The 19,070-nt window shown below is 35.6% G+C and overlaps 2 protein-coding genes across 8 annotated transcripts in view; one reads left to right on the top strand and one right to left on the bottom strand.

Annotated features, from left to right (window-relative positions):
• Positions 1-14,959, top strand: part of CCDC88A (coiled-coil domain containing 88A) — a 134,635-nt gene extending 119,676 nt beyond the window's left edge. Inside the window, exons 26-33 of one of the 7 annotated variants that reach the window (XM_027072424.2) lie at positions 1,186-1,269; positions 2,261-2,464; positions 3,087-3,158; positions 4,124-4,204; positions 6,857-7,122; positions 7,310-7,772; positions 11,256-11,355; positions 11,910-14,959. In XM_027072424.2, coding sequence (XP_026928225.1) covers positions 1,186-1,269; positions 2,261-2,464; positions 3,087-3,158; positions 4,124-4,204; positions 6,857-7,122; positions 7,310-7,772; positions 11,256-11,320 — 1,235 coding nt within the window. In that variant the 3' untranslated portion in view covers positions 11,321-11,355; positions 11,910-14,959. Of the gene's footprint in view, positions 1-1,185; positions 1,270-2,260; positions 2,465-3,086; positions 3,159-4,123; positions 4,205-6,853; positions 7,123-7,309; positions 7,773-11,255; positions 11,356-11,664; positions 11,888-11,909 lie in introns of those variants that run through there. The other 6 variants (XM_015074216.3, XM_027072423.2, XM_027072426.2 and 3 more) reach the window with 6 other exon arrangements.
• Positions 14,960-16,797: 1,838 nt separating this feature from the next.
• Positions 16,798-18,563, bottom strand: LOC106976760 (prolyl-tRNA synthetase associated domain-containing protein 1). The gene is made up of 2 exons (XM_027072428.2): positions 18,384-18,563; positions 16,798-17,322 (listed from the first exon to the last, which is right to left on the bottom strand). The coding sequence occupies exons 1-2, from the start codon at positions 18,465-18,467 to the stop codon at positions 16,891-16,893; spliced, it is 516 nt and encodes a 171-aa protein (XP_026928229.1). The 5' UTR covers positions 18,468-18,563; the 3' UTR covers positions 16,798-16,890.
• Between the last annotated feature and the right edge of the window lie 507 nt (positions 18,564-19,070).

Here is a 19,070-nt window from a genome sequence, read left to right as displayed (position 1 = left end):
ATTGCATTCTCCTTAATGGATGACACTTGTCAGTTTGTTGGAAGAACTTTGATTATTTACAAGATGACGACAAACCCTGAGAAGGATCATCGTTATTAAGGCTGTGTAAGGCTAGGTCTTTATTCACATCATTGCCCTGACTCCTAAATTGCAGTTCCGAAAAGGTGTAACAATTTTTTGTTTTCAAATCTTATTAAAATATAATTCAAGAATGTTAGTGACTCTAGTGAACATTGGATGTCTATGCTAATGACACCTACTGTAGTTACAACCCTAATTTTCACTTACAGAACTTTTCTGCACAGTGCTACCTTTGATTTTTTAAATAAACTCACCAAAAAAGCCCTTCAAAATACCTAAAAATGTTATAAATACATATTTTCTGTCATTTTTTTCTTGCATTAGGGTGCCTCTTTTTCCTTTAGACTTATAGAAAGAACTTAGTGCTAGTTTTTCTCTTTTCCCTCACCAACCTTTTGCAAAATGAAATGAATATAATTACTCATGTCATCTTTTGAAAGACTTTGCTCAGAATATATATTTTCATGGTGCTGCTAAATAATGCACCAGAATTCAGTTTATCCCCAAAAATAATTCCCTACTTTCTTTGTTACGGTTTACGAAAATAATGAAAGTTTTTAAAGTTTCTTTAGATTAAGTTTTAAACATCGATGGGGCACCCTAGTTTTTGTTGACAGATATTACTAGAATATTCTTGTAGAATGTGCATCTTCCTAAGTAATTTTTTTCCAAAATAAAGTCTTATAATTTGAAAAGTAAAGACCGAGGATTGAAAAGCCCTGTGTATTTTCATCATGTATACTGTGGCCCACCAATAGCCCTGATTTTAAAGGTACACCTTTACAACTTAACTAGGAAAAATATTCCTTCAGTAATTCTAAACAGTTCCTATATTTGTAGGACTTTAGCCAACCCAAGCTTTCAAAGTATATGTTCCTCATCATTGTCTTCAGTGCTTTCCAAGTATTTTAAAGTATCAGAGTACATATTTCATATTTCATTATCACTCAGCAGCACAAGAGTAATAGCTTTAGTATAGCATACATAGCTGAAACTCAGACATTCATTTCTGTCCTTAATTTCAACATTTAACTGCCATCTGTTCTTCTCCCTTTTTTCTTTCATTTTTCTGTTTCTGTTTTTCCTCATGCTCTGACATTAAAGTGGTTGCACTGAAAAGACTGCCCTTTTTGAGGAACAGACCGAAGGATAAAGACAAAATGAAGGCCTGCTACCGTCGTTCCATGTGTAAGACTTTATGACAGTTCAGCTTCTTTCAAATGACCACACTGGCTTCCATTACTAATTTTTCACTAACCTTTCTCTGGACGGTGCCAACTGTCTTTATTTTGCAAAAGTGCAGTCTTCCTCTAATTCAAGGAGCTGGAAGAATATTTTTTTTTCAAAACTGGCACTTAATTTGCATTATATGTATATTCACTGGTACATATACATGCATATGTTTAGTCATACATGTAATATACATTTCCAGTCCTTTCTAAAAGTTGGCAGAAAAAAAAACTTTAATTTTCTATGCCATAGAAATTTTTTTCCCAAAGAAATTTACTTAAAATATAACAAAACCTTTAGCATTAGGACTTTATTTTCTTAATGAAGTAAATTAAATAAATAAATAAAATGGCCTGTAACCCTTGAAAACGTTTGTCATTCTTTATATATTAATACTCTAGTTTTATTTTTTTAAGAAGAATGGGTAATTACATAATCACATTAAATGTCTGTCACTTTGGATATCATTTCTTTCAGGTTTTTATTGAATGGTATACTTACTTGATTCACAAAATGAATGATTTCTTCAGTAACCTGCTCTGACCAAGGACTCTTTGTCATTTTCAATAATGATGCTGTATAAGAACTGCTCTCCATCTTACCTTTATTCATTCCATTTCTGTCATCACAAAACCACATTATGAAGGCTTCTAATTATATTTGCACATCACTGCGCAAAAGCATGGCAGTTGTACAGAGTAAAATTCCTTTTCCTATCTTTAAAGGGGGTGGAGGTGGGATAAAAATATTGACTGAAATTTATCAGCCTTTGGCCTACTCATTTCATTCAGCTGAATGCATGTCATAATTTGAGTGACCTTGTGGTTATAGTTTTCGATGTTCACTTGCATTAATCCATAGACAAAAACCAGATCATTTATAATACAAGATAGGAATAAAAGCAGATACATTAACCATGCTGATTCATTTGCTTTCATTTGCATCCCAGCCATGAATGACCTGGTGCAGTCCATGGTCCTAGCAGGAGGACAGTGGACAGGTAGTACTGAGAATTTGGAGGTTCCTGATGATATTTCAACGGGTAAAAGGAGAAAAGAATTGGGAGCTATGGCCTTCTCTACTACAGCCATCAACTTTTCAACTGTCAACTCTTCTACAGGCTTCAGATCCAAGCAGTTGGTTAATAATAAAGGTATAGGCCGTCTGCTCTTTGCACTGTGGTGTAACTGTTGGCAACAGGAATTTTAATTTGACTTTCCCATGTGTACTTTTTTGGCAGCAACAACCTGAAATAATTATCAAAACAATCGATTTAATTTGAGAGAATTTTCAATTTCACTTCATTTCAAAAATTTAAAACATCTTACAAATAATTAAAATCTTTCCTAGGCCTTTCATAATAAACAGCTTGTGAACTAACAAGGAAAGGAAAAGTAAACCATGTAAAAAGTGAGAAAGGGAAAAAGTGATGATAGGAGCTTAAAAACAAACACAAAAAAAAACAACTAAAAACACTAAAACTTTAAACAGAGAGAACCACGTAGAACAGCCCAGGCTCTTGATTTGCTTTGCAGGGTCCTTGGGGAGATTGTTTCACTGCTACTGGTGTTTTCCCTAAGCGAGTCAACTTTCATCACAGCCATTCTGTTCTTATTCCTAGTTCCAGTTTCTGGTTGAGTCTATGAAATATGTTAAACCAAGATGTATTATATGTGCTTGAAAAACAGTATCCATAACTGTATAAGGGAAATTTTATAAGGGTTTTTTTTGTTTGTTTAAAAATATTTTTATATCCATTTTGTTATTTTATGTAGATACTACATCCTTTGAAGACATAAGTCCACAAGGTATTAGTGATGATTCTAGTACGGGATCAAGAGTTCATGGTAAGATATAAACTTTATTTAGAGAGCACATGTTACATACAGAATGGGAATGCTAAGACTTTCGCATCAATTTGGTGAATGTTGCGTTGCCGGCAAGCATGTGTTCTCTAACCTGCATCTCATAGCTTCTTCTGCCATTTCTTCAAAACCTAATACTCCCTTTTGCCCCTCTGGAGGTTGTTGCTTCATCTAGGTAGTCTCTGTTTTGGTCAAGGTCATTTATAAAATATACCTGCACAATGCTTAAATGTAATTTTGTTGCCATTATGCTATAAGGTTAAAGTTATGAGAAACACATTTTACTATTGGTTTTAAAAATACTTAGGTAAAGGGATGAACTCTTCTGAAACCACATTTTCTGCGGTGTTGAGTATATCATATTGTTAAGTTTCTGGAGAGATCTGCAAAGTCGTATCTTGCCAAACTAAATTATTAATAATAAATGGATAACATGTTCAGGGGATTTCATATGTAAGCAAGATTTTAAGAAACAGGGTAGGGTTGTGTTAACTGTGCAGTTGTTTTCCCTTGTGCGGGTAAGAATACAGGACATCAACTGCAGATGCTCATGTTCCTCCTGTTCATGGTATTTCTGTAGTGTGCAGGGTTCCTTTTCTGATCTGTTGTTAGTGACCTAATCATTAGCACTTTTTTTTTTTTTTTTTGGCGTGTCACCCTATTCAAACAGTTCTGGTATCCATCTAGAAAACATTTCCAAATCTAAATATATATTTTCTTTTCTTTTCTTTGAATCTCAGTGTTTCAGAAATGTCTTATTCTAAAGTGTCTAACTGAACTATCTGTAAATGCCTTTCTTCTCTAATCTGTAAGATTCAATTCTGTGGGCATGCTTAGCCTGTGAAAGTATGCATGATTGCTTCCTCAAAGCATTCTGTGATCAGAATGTAAAGTTCAATGTCATTAGCTGGAAGTTTATCACACTGTCTCCTGATTTTTTCATTTAGCTTCAAGACCAGCCAGCCTTGATAGTAGCAGAACATCCACTAGCAATAGTAATAATAATGCTTCACTCCATGAAGTCAAAGGTACGCTGTAGGTAAATTTACTAATATTGTCCATCCATTTCCAGATTTTATAATAGAAGATCGATGAAGTTTCTGGGGTAAAGTATGAAATCCAAATCATCTATGTTTGGAACATAGTTCCTTAGAACATTTTATACTTAGCATTGTGATACATTGTATACCATGTATATAAATGTAAAAACAGGAGCAGTTATTTTGGTTTCCATTTTTCATCTTCACAGATAAAATGTTTTTATGGCATCTTTAACTTCAAAAATATCTGTAGGTCCTTATTTTTCTTATGTTTTGTCTTCGTCATGAAAATGGTTGTCCTTAATTTTCTCATGATGCATGTACATTGAACTCTATAGAAGGTGCTTTAGAAATACTTTCAGCTTTATTTATTCATGAAATAGGGGGAAATAATTTTTTTTTAATTTAAGAAAACAAATGTGTGTGTGTAGAACAAGACCCAGATGGATGCACATAGCTTCTATAAAGAATGCAAGATTTTTTAGAATTTTTTTTTTTAATTTTTTTTTTCAACGTTTATTTATTTTTGGGACAGAGAGAGACAGAGCATGAACGGGGGAGGGGCAGACAGAGAGGGAGACACAGAATCGGAAACAGGCTCCAGGCTCTGAGCCATCAGCCCAGAGCCTGACGCGGGGCTCGAACTCACGGACCGTGAGATCGTGACCTGGCTGAAGTCGGACACTTAACCGACTGCGCCACCCAGGCGCCCCAAGAATGCAAGATTTTTTAAATTAATTTTTTAATATGCATTCCAAGGTGAGGTTTTATGTAAATGTCTAGAGGCTTTGACTAATACTTTTTTCCTTAAAGGTATACTGCCTACTCAGATTCTGGAATTGTTTAATTGATTATAAAAGTTGGTTAAAGTATTCTCTACAGTCCAGAATTGTCCCATTATAATGAGTGCATGTGTTCTGTTGCTTTTTGTATTATAAATTTTTTAATGTTTATTTATATTTTTGAGAGAGAGAGAGCATGAGTGGGAGAGGGGGAGAAGCAGAGACGGAGAAGTAGGCTCCATCCATGAGATCATGACCTGAGCCAAAGTCAGATGCTTTTAACCAACTGAGCCACCTAGGCGCCCCTGCTTTTTTTATTATAAAATCATTTTGTCTCAGTTGTAATTTTATCGTTAATGCTATGACTCTGTTGTAGTGGTCTGAAAAATCTGATCTCAAGAAGGGATTATCTTTTCATTTTTATAATCATATTCTTATATGTAGTAGAAGAATACAGTCTGAAAACTGAAGTATTTCTTTTCTGATTTGAAAATTCAAGGAAATCTTTTTTTTGTAAAATGTTACATAACTTGAGCCAAATTCTTTCGTGACCCACTTTACTTTGTATTATTAGTTGTGTTGTCCATCTTGATATATCTATACAGTTTGCTGTCATTTAGAATCGAAGGAATAACATAAACATTAGGGAGTTTTTTTTCCAGAACTAGTAATTTGCATTCTATACAGTTGCTTAACCTCAGTTGAGCCTTTTTTTTTTTTTTTTTTAGTTTTTTTTATTTTTGAGAGAGAGAGTGAGCACGGGCATGAGTGGGGGAGGGGGAGAGATAGAGGGAGAGACAGAATCTGCTGCAGGCTCCAGGCTCTGAGCAGTTAGCACAGAGCCAGAGGTGGGACTCGAACCCACAGACCATAAGATCATGACCCAAGCCAAAGTTGGATGCTAAACTGAGTCACCCAGGTACCCCTCAGTTGAGTTTTTTAAGACTACATAGCCACCATACCAACAGTGTAAAGCAGGAACAATCAGATGATTCAGACATTAAAGAATAAAATAAAACATATTTGACTTTATATTTTTACTGGAATTTGCTAAGTAACTATATCATATCTCCATTGATTTTCCTTTATATATGCCTGCTGTTTCAATTAAAAAAAAATTTATTTAAGGTTATTCATTTAGGATGAATGAGGAAGCTTCAAGTAAAGAATGAAGATTTCATAGAGAGGCAAGGAATTCGAATTTTTAACCTCTGAATTTTTATTCTGGTTTTAACATTTTGATGTAATTTAAAAATCATATCATCCTGTTTTGTTCTAACTTGTGAGGTGTTTTACAGTGACTTGAACTGAGTTTTTAAAATGTATTATTGGGGCACCTGGGTGGCTTGGTCAGTTGGGCATCCATCTTCAGCTCAGGTCATGATTTCATGGTTTGTGGGTTCGAGCTCCATGTTGGGCTTGTGCTGACAGGCCGGAGCCTGCAGCCTGCTTTGGATTCTGTGACTCTCTCTGCCCCTCCTCTGCTCGCGCTCTGTCTCAAAAATAAATAAGCATTAAAAAAAATGTTTTTTAATAAAAATGAAAAAATGTATTATTTTTTTATTCACTTACTCATCAAATGTAATGAGTGCCTGCGTCATATGTTTGGCTCTGGGTGTAGTGGTAAAAGCAAGTATTTGTCCTTGTGGAACTACTGTCTGTCAATTTAACAAAATAGACTGTGGTAGATAGTGTTAGACTGTTGAAAGATGAACACAGTTTAGTAAGCATATCTAAATGAAATTTGAAAGTCAGTTTAGCTATTCATAAGAATCCAGTCCACAAATGTGATTACTTATATAGTTTTAATCTCATTTCTGTTACCAAACTCTTAACACAGCATTTACTCCAAAAGCAGGTGCAGTTAATATCCAAAGCAGGCCACAGAGCCACAGCAGTGGAGAATTTAGCCTGCTTCATGATCATGAAGCTTGGTCCAGCAGTGGTAGCAGTCCAATCCAATACTTGAAAAGACAGACAAGATCAAGTCCAATGCTCCAGCACAAAATGCCTGAAACGTTAGAGAGTCGAGCACATCACAAGATCAAAACTGGTTCTCCTGGAAGTGAAGTTGTTACTCTACAACAGTTTTTGGAAGAAAGCAACAAGCTTACCTCAATACAGGTTAGTTTTGTCTATGGTAACATTCATTTAGATGGACACTACAAGTTAAAATTCTTTGAACTATAGAGCTTCTATCAAGACATGTTTATAAAGAGATACTAGCAATTTTATATCACACAGTGTAATATATCAGGAAAGTAAAAGCTTGGCTGCATTCACTAATCTGCTGTGGTATCTTTTTTAACAGATAAAGTCCTCAAGTCAAGAGAATCTTTTAGATGAAGTAATGAAAAGTTTGTCTGTCTCTTCTGACTTTTTGGGAAAAAACAAACCAGTTAGCTGTGGTCTGGCCAGGTCAGTAAGTGGAAAAACCCCAGGAGACTTCTATGATAGACGGACAAGTAAGCCTGAACAATTTATGAGACCCAGTCCTCGAAAGACTGAAGATGCCTACTTCATTAGCTCTCCAGGAAAACCTACCTTAGGCACTCAAGGAAAGATAAAATTAGTGAAAGAAACTTCTCTGTCACGACAATCAAAAGATAGTAATCCTTATGCCACTTTACCTCGTGCAAGCAGTGTGATCTCTACTGCTGAAGGAACTACTCGAAGGACAAGCATCCATGATTTTCTGACCAAGGACAGTAGACTACCTATATCAGTTGATTCTCCACCAGCTACTGCTGATAGCAACATCTCTGCAGCATCTCGTGAGTACCATTTACTCCAGTGGTCCTCTCATGCACCTCACAGTACAACCCATGCTGTGGGTTCTCATGCACAAAACAATTCAGCTCCAGATAAGCCCAAGTCGCTATATGCCCAGGCTAGAAACTCAAGAACAGAAAAGTCACATTTTCTAAACGAAACCTTTGCCATTATTAATATGTCTAATGATGCATTTGGAATATCAGCTAAAGATAGCGTAGAGTCATTTACTATGGCTAATCCATCTCAGCCATTTTTATCTCTGAATACAGAACTAGTTAGTAACATAAGTGGGTTACCTCCCAGGCCAATCGCCAGAGTAACTGACCAGGCTTCTGCCATTTTGGATAAAGCTGCAAAGAAAGATAATGAACAGTTTTCTGATAATCAGAACCCTAGTAACAGTAACCTACAGTCTTCTGCAGATAGCAATAATCTTATCACTACTGCATGCCTCTATCCTGATGACACAGAATCTGCATTGTTGGTTTCTGAGGATAATCAGACTGTTTGGTATGAATATGGTTGTGTATGATCAAAACTGCACAATATAATACTGATGTTACTTGATATGCACTGTGCTTCTCTAATCTGATTTGAAGAGCTGCTGTTGAAAAGTATCATTTGGCTAGGCTTATATTTTTATTTTTAAATTGTGGCATAGTGTTCATTTGTACATGACGGCATGTATATAAATATGAAAGTGTAACCACACCAAAGCCTGCATGAAATATTAATTACATTGTACATTTTTGCATGAACTTTAAAATCCTTAACAATACATGCTCCTCTTTCTCATTTCTTGTCACCTGATAAGAGATTGTTACTTTGATACCTTGGAAGCATATTAAAATAGTTGCATGCTATAATTACCAAGAAGGCATTTCCAAGTCATATTTACTTTGTTAGTCCCAAAAAGGAACGTTCATTTTCTCCTTCCCTCCTCTTTGCTCCTCTTCCCTCGCTGTTCTTTTCACTCCTTCTCCCCCCCAAATGTGCACTTCACATTGCACATGTACAGCATTAAGGAAAATACGTAAAAAGATGTCATTTTCTTTTGCCATTTAACTATGTCTTCTGTCCTCCTGTTTTATTTTCAAAGAAATAGTCACTCCCTTAACACTTTTGTAGCAAATGTTAACTACTGCCCATATTTATAAACTTGTTCAGATTTAAAACATTGTTGTTAACTCATAAATTGAGTGTAATTCTTTAAAAACCCCATCAAATTTACCTGTTACTTACACAGTGACTAGGAGCATTTGTATTAATTGTGTTTCTTCTCTTCACTTTCCTTCATCTGTTAAGTGTAAGAGCTCAAAGACCATCTTTCCTTCAAGATGACTTTTTAAATTGGAATCAATTAATATATTAGTTTTGCCAGTTCTTTTTTTATAGGGTAAAAGAAATAAATAATAGTGTATTGAAAATTTGCATTTTTACTTCTGTTCAAAAAGGATAGCAAGTTTACAAAGTAGTAAAGATTGTTGCTTCAATAATCTATTAAATTACATGTCTGTCCTTAAAATAATTTCTTAAAAGAGTACATTGTGCTAAAATAAAATTAATGTTAGAATTTGTAACTATTTAAATAAACAAGTGTGTTTTTAGTGGAACAAATTTTAGAACTAAAAATAAATATAAACTTTTAGCTAAAAAAATAACCATATAAGATAAAATATTTCATAATTCTGACTTAAGTGTCAATAAACTTTAAAATTATCTTGCTGTGGTCAAAACACTTTTAAAGTAAAATAAGCTAAACTTGAATCTCTAACTCCCAGAATTTTACAAAACAAAACAAAACACGTACTTGATTCACTTACTTCTGGAGAGAAGTATACCTTAGCTCTTTCTCTGGAATGTTTTTGACATTTTGATTCAGCCTAAATATTACTGCTAATAACTCAGCCTGGCATCTGGAAGAAATGCTTTGAAATGTAACTTTCTAAATGGGGGTGAGGGGGATTACTATTTCATACATGTTGTTATATTAAATTATTATGGTTATTAATTGGGCCGTGGAAATAGAATCTGTAAAGAATCTTTGCATAATGAAATTTGTATCCTTTGTAAATTAAACTATTCTCTTGTACTTACAAAAGGTCATTGTGGGGAGTAGGCCCTCTCCAATCAGAAAATTTTCATATTTTTTACTACCACCTAATATACTTTTTCCATGAATACATCCGTCTGTTTTATTGCTGGTTGTTTCACAGTCAGTCCTAACATTAAAAATGTTTTTGGCATCTCTTTTTTATAACCTATTAATAACCTAATAATAAAACTTAACGGTAAATATAAGTGAGATTAGATTGGAGCCAAGTAGATTAAAATGGAATAATTAGTGTTACTACTTTTCCACTTTGAGCCAAGAATTATTTCATCACCATTTCAACTCTTTAGATATTATATATCTGGCCATGCACTTTAAATTTGAAATATTAAATTTATTTATGCAAAATACAGAAATTGTTATATCATAAAATTGTGATTATTTTACAAAATTAGACTTACCAGAAAGAAGTATTTCCAATACAAACAAATGGCTATAGTTTATAATTTATATTATAACATGTTTTCAAAAGGAACATATACATTGTACTGTAAGACAGGTCCATACCATGTCCATAGGTTTTGAGGATTTTGAGAATACAGGCTACACTTCCTCTAGAGACTACCACCAGTTGTGGAGGCCTAAAATTTTTTCAAAACACTAGCATAGCGCTTGGAATCAAATTTTTAGCATGGGAAGAACCTTAGAAATAGTATTCAGCCAGCATTTCCCATGCTGTAAGAAATCAACATACTACTTGCTATGAGTCTTACAAAGAAGCACCAATATTGTAACTTTTAATTTTTTTTTTAAGATAAAAATGAAGCAACTCTGACCCAGTTGAGCAGCTGTACTTTCTTCCTCTAAGACATCTCATAAATATCTTATGATTCATAAAGGGTTATTTGGAAAACTATTTGGAGATTCACTACCCTGATTTTAGATGAAACTGCATGGCATTCACATTCCTGGCCTGGGTTTCTAGAAATTATACCCTTATTATTTGTCTGACATTGTAAACTGACATTGTTAGGTATTGGGTTCCCTTTGACCAAAACAACTTTAGCTGTAACAGTGAAAGTAGGTATATTATTTGCCTATAAAATTTGCCTTAAGACCTGGTTTTCTCAGTAAATAAATACTTCATTGTGGATGTCTCTGTGGCTGCATGCAAGATTATTTTTTACTTTAAAACTATTTGTGACTATTTAGTGAATAAACATAGTAAGAGGACACAAGTATATTATTTCTGGCTTTTAAACTATAACAATCAGTCTTTATGTAATAAGATGTCTATAATATTAATAAATTTCCCAGTTAGATTCTTTCTTCTTGCCCTACTCAACAAGAGCTCATTAGTTTCTTATCTTCATGAATTATATTATGTTTAACCTTTGATTAAATAACATGAAATGCTTTTCTCCTGCAGATGTGGACAAAGTACAAGAAAGCAGAAATTCAAAAAGCAGGTCTAGGGAGCAACAAAGCTCCTAATTCTATTACCCACTACATGACATGTGGGCCAAGTGGTGAGTTTCTTCCTTACAATGTAAATGAGATTAGTCTGTCTCATTTATACAAACTAACCGTGTTACGTACAAGAACAAGTGCACATTGCACTAACAGATGTAAATATTGCTTGCTTAATTCATGACTTTCTGTCCTACTTACTAGTTGAGGAAGATTTATTGATTGATGTAAGCTTTTGCCTATCAGTGCAGGAAACAAACCTTTAAAAATTATTTTTATTTTTTTTTCTTAATTTAAATTTAATTTTACTAGTAAATGTTTTCGGAATTCCTTTTTTAATTTGAAGTTGTTTTTATTTTCTTTTATAGGAATCCACTCCCCCCCCCACCCCCCACAATGTTCTTGATAATTGAGAATAAACAGTAAATTACGTACCTTTTCTGTGAAGAGCCACTCAAAGAAAAATTGTCTCTTTCTGTCACTCTCTCATTTCTATAGAAGACCTATCTGGTGCATGTTGTTCGTATAGTGCCTGCTCTGTATTTTATATCTCTCTTATCTTCAAGCTTTTCTTACATTTTCTTTCTTCTTTCTACCTTCCAACTAAATACAGAGAGAAAAGTGTCCTTCAGTTTCTCAGTGTGAAGCCTTTATTTCTGAAGTAACAAGACACCCAACTATAGGAATCATTTTAAAAATCTTTAAGGAGACTTTAAACAATCCTTCGTGACTAGAGCAGGCAAGAAATACAAAACCTTCATTCCTTCCTTGAATCAAGGAGCACTACTGGAGTCAACTGCCAAAATTTTTAGAAGGTTTTAGGACTTACTATACATTGTATTGTTAAGATCTACTGAATAAAGGATGTTCTCTCTCTAAGGACCAAGTGTTTTAAGGTTTCAAGAAGTACTCCAAGAACAATCTACTTCTTTCGTCATTTGTTTATGAATTTATCCATGTTTGCTTAATGCTTCTGCTAAGTATTAGCCAGAATCTAGCCATTTATATTTAGTTGTGTAAATCTAAAATGCTGTATGTTGTGGAATGTACTATATATCAAGATACAGAGAACATTGTTTTGGCATGTCAGAGCCTTATTTGATTAGCAGACTGCATGTGTTGGTATTCTTTTTTTTTTTTTAACTAATTATTTTGATGCACTGCAAAAGAAATTCAGTTTATAAGATAAATCTGAAAAATAGGAGTTATAAAAAATTTACAGTAATATTAATATTTCCATATTCCTCATTAAGCAACACTAAGCATTCACAATCCAAGGTAATTAAAGAGAGTGTTTTTCTGAAACTTTTTTAGTAAGGTGGTTTTCCAGCAAATTGCATTCCCAAGATAAAACTGTTGTGTTTTAATTCATTTCCCTTCTTTAGTATTGGGTTATATATGTGTGTTTGTTTTTTTAACATGAGAGCTGACTATTGCTTAAGAAGTTTTCTTATGGCAAAAAAAAATGTAAATAATTTACTATGATCTGCATTTTGCCAGGAACTCATTTATTTTTAAGGTTATCACATATTAATAAGAACTTTTCTGTTTTTGTCCTTTATAATATTGCATTAAAGTTGGTAACTGTTATTGGTACTTTTGAAATATTTGTATGCATTTGTTACCTTAAACATTTGAAAGAAGCACAAAAAAAGTAGATTTAGTTAACCCAGGGAAACATCAGTTTTTTTGTAGCTCCAATTTTATATCACAGTTTTATTTTCTTATGAAATCAAAAAAGGCATTGATACTTATTAATGCAAATTCATTATTTAACATAAATATCAGAATAATCTTAAAGGTCTGAAATGAGAAAGATAGTGACTTTTTTATTTTAACAGTGTACTTCTTAGGCTCTCATTACCAGCTCTAAAAAATCTTTTTGGAACAACTCCATATTCATAGTGTGTGGTTTAGGAACTGTGTGTTTCATCACTAACCTAGTAACTGTGAGAAATGTGTATGTTCTCTCCCCCCCACCCCATTCTCTCCTTCCCTCTCTCTCTCTTTCCCACTCTCTATCCCTTTCCCTCTCTGTTTTTGGTAGGCCAGTAGCAGTATTGTGTTCATAGTCTACTTTCAGAAAGACTTACTAATGAAAAGAAAGGCAGCATGTATAGTTGACCAGAAATTAAAAAGGAATTTAGAGAACTTGGACTTATCTTAATGCCACCATTAACTTAGGTTTTGCCGCCAAATAATGCTGTAAACTCTTGGATGAAAGGTGCTATGTAAATGTAAATACAAAGGATTCTTACTAAAATACAAATATTGCACAACAGACATATTTAAAACTTAATCTCTAGACTTTGAAACATCTCTCTCCATTGTGACTCCCTAGATACAAGTATCAAATTGATAATGGGCATCATGGCAGTCTAGAGATACTTGCATGTAAAAAATGTAAATTCATTTTTAGGTGGATAAATTGAAAGTAAATATAGAAGTTATGTTTTAGCTAAATACAGTAAGTGGGTAACTTAGATTTATATTAACTAGCATCTAATTTGCACAACTAGGACACATCCCAGGACAGTTTCTAAAAGTTGGAATTTAATGAGTAGGAGTTTGCCCAGTGAGATGAATCATACCACAGCTTGACCTCTCCAGAACACTAATGTCCTAAAATAGAGAACCTGTTGATTTAAGCAGCACATTATTGCTTCATGCAGAAAATGCTTAGGGACAGCCTATATAGTACTGAGACTCAGTATGCTGACCCTGAGAAAGTGCAGTTAGAGACAACCAAGGAAATACTTAAGACCGCAAAAGTAGGAATATTCTCAATTATATTCATAACCTTTTTCATACCATTTCAAGGAAGGACTAGATAATAACCTCATGAATACCTTACTTTCTCCAAAAGATTCAGAAGCAAACTTACTAGGAGGTCACTCTTTTCCCTTAAACTGCTTCTACCAAACAAAATGTTTGGCCACCTAGAAACTTAAGGGGGCCTGACATGCTTTTATCTGGCTGTCTTCTAAATCAACACCTAACCCCTTAGGAAACTGAAAAATTAATATACAGGGTAATAGCTTCGGCAAAGAGCTCCAATAAAGTGCTTCAGATCTGGCCATGTGGAAATGTTTGGTCCACGTTTTGAACTGGTGGTTACCAAAGAGTTCACGTAACAGGTTTGTATGTAGCACCTTTCATGCAAGGCATGGTAAGAGCCTATTAAAAAATCACTGTGCATATTACAGAATTGCAGCCACCTCACAAATGAAGTATTAGAGCCTGCACTGTCTTAACAGTTTATGTCAGGAAGTGAAAAAGATACTGTACCAAATCTGGAATTACAATGAGGAGTAATAATGTATGCTAAATGACTTTGTGTTTTAAGTGACTTTTTATGAGAAAAGTGAATTTTTGTGTTTTTTTCTGCTTCACTTAGTCCTGAGATGTATTTTTTCTTTAAGCCTTGAATGAGTAATACAAAATGAGCCCATTTTGTGATATAAACCTTGATGTACATGTTGAGATATTGGGACAACAATGAAAATGCCTTAAAAGGAATGCTTATGGATAAAGTTGCACTTATAACAGCACCCTTTAACAAAACCTGATTTTAAATTGTCTTTTTCATTTCTAAGGGTTCTCTTTCAATGTTTGCCATTGTACTTACAACTGTTATTAAATACCAAATCAAATAATACAAAAGCTGTAACATTTCCTTTAAAAGTAATGCTACTAAGGGATTTGGAGTTGAATGGCAGTGATTTTTACTTGACAATACCTATTATCAGCCACAGAAATCCAGTTCGTAACAAACCATCATATGGTTGATTTGTCTTTTTAAAAACATTTCATTACTTTTTAGTTAACTTTATTACTCCTAAAAAAAATTAAGTTGGTTTAACATTCACTTAAACTGATTGATACAAAAAGAAATAAAACAAAGAGGTGATTTTTATAACAAGTGGTTAATAATCATTTAAAAATCGTAAGATACAATTTAGCTAAGTATTATCTTTCCTTTTCCTTTACCCTGGAAAACTTTTTTTCAGACATAACCCATAACTTTGTTTAGATGATTCTGTCTAAATCTTTCAGGGATGAGTATGGGAGGTTTAGGAAGAGAATCGTATCTATCAGTTCTGTCAATCTTCACATAGGTGTCAATACAGTAATACATTGCAGGAAGCAATTTCATTTTCACGTATGTAAGACTTTGGGAGGCAAAATGTTAGAGAAGGCTCCCAGCTGTGTTTTCTTGGGCAGGTTAGTCTTTCTGAGCCTGTTGTCACTATAAGATGAGGACGGTACTAACTGCCTTAGTGTCTTTGCCTCTATTATTCATTAAGCCTTCATTTTATGTGCAAATCAACCTAAAATGTCCTCTTAGAGATGTAGTAAACAGTAGGTAAAAAGTAACATGGCACCTTAAAATAAGTTATCATTTATGGAAAATATTTCTTAAATTCATTCTTTATAGAAACTCTGCCACAAGTAAACTTGTAGTTCTAATCATATATATCAAGAACTGACAAGTTTTTACTCTCATTTTGCCTTTAAGTAACACAAATTGGTACAGAGTACACTATCACTACCAGATGGAAATTACTTTTGACTGACCAAACAGGATAATATGATTACCTCACGACTATCCCATTTGATTGTACTGGAGGAAAATGTGAAAATTTTCTTGACGAGATCTCTAGACTACTTGCGTAGTTTAGTCTACCTCAGACCTTCAACTAATGTTTTGTTTCAAGTGAAAAAGTATGTTTCTCCACAATTGAAGGGGGAAATGAGTAAAATTTAGGACAGAAAAAACTTGTTCCAAGTATGTTTACATTTCTAACCTCTCAAAGACTAAACAGATCTTTCCTTAATCCTCATTCCCCAAAGATAACCACTATCAATAATTTAATCTATTCCTGTATTTTTTCTCTATGTACAATATATGTATAATTTTATATGCTGTTTTTGCAAGTTGCTTTTTTCAAGTACAGTAAACACCCTAAAGATGTAAAATAGTTGATCTTAGTTAAACTAACCTTAATTTTGTTGTTAATCTACTCTTAATTGTGGAAGCCATTCCTTTAATGAGTAGTTGTCATGGGAGAGATAGGAGGTGAAATCTGAGCTAAAACGACCTCAATACATTTTTTTTTTTAAGTTATTTATTTATGGGGCGTGGGGAGGGGGGAGGAGTAGGGGCAGAGAGGGGAGAGAGAATCCCAAGCAGGCTTATGCTGTCAGCACGGAACATGATATGGGGCTCAAACCCATGAACTGTGAGATCGTGAACTGAAATGAAATCAAGAATCATATGCTTAACTGACTGAACCACTCAGGAGCCCCTCAATACCTCTTTTCAAAAGCAGCTCCTTTTAGAGGGCATCTGGCTGGCTCAGTCAGTAGAGCATGTGACTCTGGATTTCAAGATTGTGAGTTTGAGCCCCACATTGGGTGTATATTACTTAAAAGATAATTTTAAAAAGCAGCTCCTTTTAGATGAAATGTCCCTCCTAAAATTAGTCACCAAACAAAGGTGCTAAATATTCTTATCACTTTTAATGCTTTCTATAAATAAAAAATAAGAAAAACAACTTTCAGAAAGAAGTGTATTCTAAATATCAGTCCAATTAGTTTTTATCAAAATTTAGTATTATGGGATCATGTCCTGTCTTCTTCACAAATGTGAGAAAGTCTTCAGGGCTCAATCCCATGGTTGCAGCATTGGTCATTGGATGAAAGTACACCTTTTCATGTCCACCTTCCAGAAAAGCAGAATCCAGAACAAATTTCACATCTCCATCATCACAGAAGAGTGCCAAAGGTGTGGCACAGCCTTGGCCAACTTTTAGTTTTTCTAGCATGGCTGTTTCATCAGCAAACCGAAGATTTCCACTCCCAACACCTAACTGCTTAGCAAGATCATTTAAATTAACTTGTCTGTCATGAAGAACTGTCACCAGCCAATAGCCTTTTTTCTTCTTGTCTTTAAGGAATAAGTTCTTACTATGTGCTCCTTTCAAATGCTGGATATGAGGCATCATTTCTTCAACTGTAAACACCTGTAAAATATCACACGAAAAGTTTTAAAACAATGCATGTACACACTGCACATATACACAGCTATATGTACTCTGCTTGCTGGGTGAAAACAGCAAGGTTAGGGGAATACTCAATGCCATAGATTGTCACTGGCAGAGACCCATTTCCAGCCCATTACCAAATAACACACCTTGCTACCTCAATCCCTACTGTGAGGACCTCTTAGGCCAGTTCTCTATTCAATGTGCTAGCCAAGCCCTCACATTCCTCAAATGATTATTTTTTTCTTTAAGTTTCTGGTACTGAAAGTTTATAGCAGCCCAGATTCCTATTCCTTAGCATCCCATTACATCCAAACCATGTGGCAACCTCCACTTTACAAATCTAAAACCACAATGAGAGTGGGAGAGCAGGGAAGACAATGAGACTCTGGACTAACAACATCAGAAGAGCTGGCAATATGCACAGGTAAAGAAGGGGGAGAGTTCCGTATACTATATAGGAGAGAAGGTCAGAAAAAATGATAAAAGTCTTGATGTTAAATGTGTAAGGTTGAAGACACTGTATTTGTCTACCCTTTAAAGGTCACCGTATTTAGTTATCATTAGCTGTCATTCAGCCCTGGAATAAAAACTATGTCCCTGCACCACTCAAGTTACACTGGTTCTGTGAAATGTTTGCAAATCTTCACATCAATATACTATGTTAATACCAAACTCTATAAGCTTGGTGTCCTGCTATATGCAGGATGCCTGAAACATGGTAGGCACTACACAGTTTATTGCCTGCTAACTATATACGCATGAAGTGGACACACTGATCCAATATTCCAGACCAATTTAAGATGCACTAGTTTTCAGAATGTGACCAGGTCGCTCCAAGAGAAAACTCAAGTTTTCCCACGATAACATTAGTCCCGAGAGGCCTTTGATGTGCCTGTCGGGTCCCTCCTGTGCTCTGGAACCCGGGAAAGGTCCTAGAACGGTCGCTTCTGCGGCACATTCCCGCTGGGGCATCTGGTCTTCACGGCCCCGCCCAAGACCCCGCAGCGGAGCCCACCCCTCCGGCAGGAGCCCCTCACCTCCGGGTGCTCCACGACCTCTGTGCGGATGGCCAGGGCGCCGAGCCGCTCATCCAGCGCCGCCCGCAACTCGGCACCAGCCATGCTGCTGTCGTGGCCCGCAGACACTGGGCGGAAGAGCGCAACAAACAGGCGTGGCTTCCCGCGCGGCAAGCCGACTGGAGGCTGGAGCGGAAGTGCCTAGAGGGACCCGCGCGACCCCGGAAGCCCAGTGCGGCGCCTTCCGGAGGCGGGGTCCTGCAGTGCTCGCACGCCCTTCCTACGGACGCCACGCCCTCTGGAAGTTGTCTTCTGGGACTGCTGTGCGAGACCTGCGGCGTTCCTTGTCCCGCGTTCCACAGGAGGAAGGCACCTGCCTTTTCATAGCCTACCCTAACTCCTCTTGAGGTTCCCTAGGTGCAGCATATCTTTTATTTAAACAGAATCAGGGCCACCTAACAAAGTTAAGTGTGGGGAGCTTTGGAGATCAGGAGAGTATGTGACCGTGGGCTGGCCCCAGGCAGAGAAGCTCCTTACCTCTTCCCCTGTCTTCGAAATGTACCTTCTGCCCACTGCTCCTGTACCGGGAGCCACTTAAAGGACATTGACTTGGGAGAGTAATGTGCTATTGAAACCATCGGGACAGTTTTTTGCCTGAAATTCCTTTAAGGCCTCTGTATAAACTCAAGATTCTGTCAGGTGCATGCA

This window comes from Acinonyx jubatus, chromosome A3, assembly GCF_027475565.1.
Source record: "Acinonyx jubatus isolate Ajub_Pintada_27869175 chromosome A3, VMU_Ajub_asm_v1.0, whole genome shotgun sequence".
Lineage (NCBI taxonomy): Eukaryota > Metazoa > Chordata > Mammalia > Carnivora > Felidae > Acinonyx > Acinonyx jubatus.
Note: the sequence above shows the minus strand (reverse complement) of the source record. Positions and strands in the feature narration are given on the sequence as shown.

Excerpts from the sequence above, each read along its gene's own strand:
- LOC106976760 (XM_027072428.2), bottom strand. The coding sequence starts at position 18,467 with ATGGCTGGTGCCGAGTTGCGGGCGGCGCTGGATGAGCGGCTCGGCGCC. Across the intron at positions 17,323-18,383 it reads AGGTCGTGGAGCACCCGGAG|GTGTTTACAGTTGAAGAAAT; the intron begins GTGAGGGGCTCC and ends GATATTTTACAG.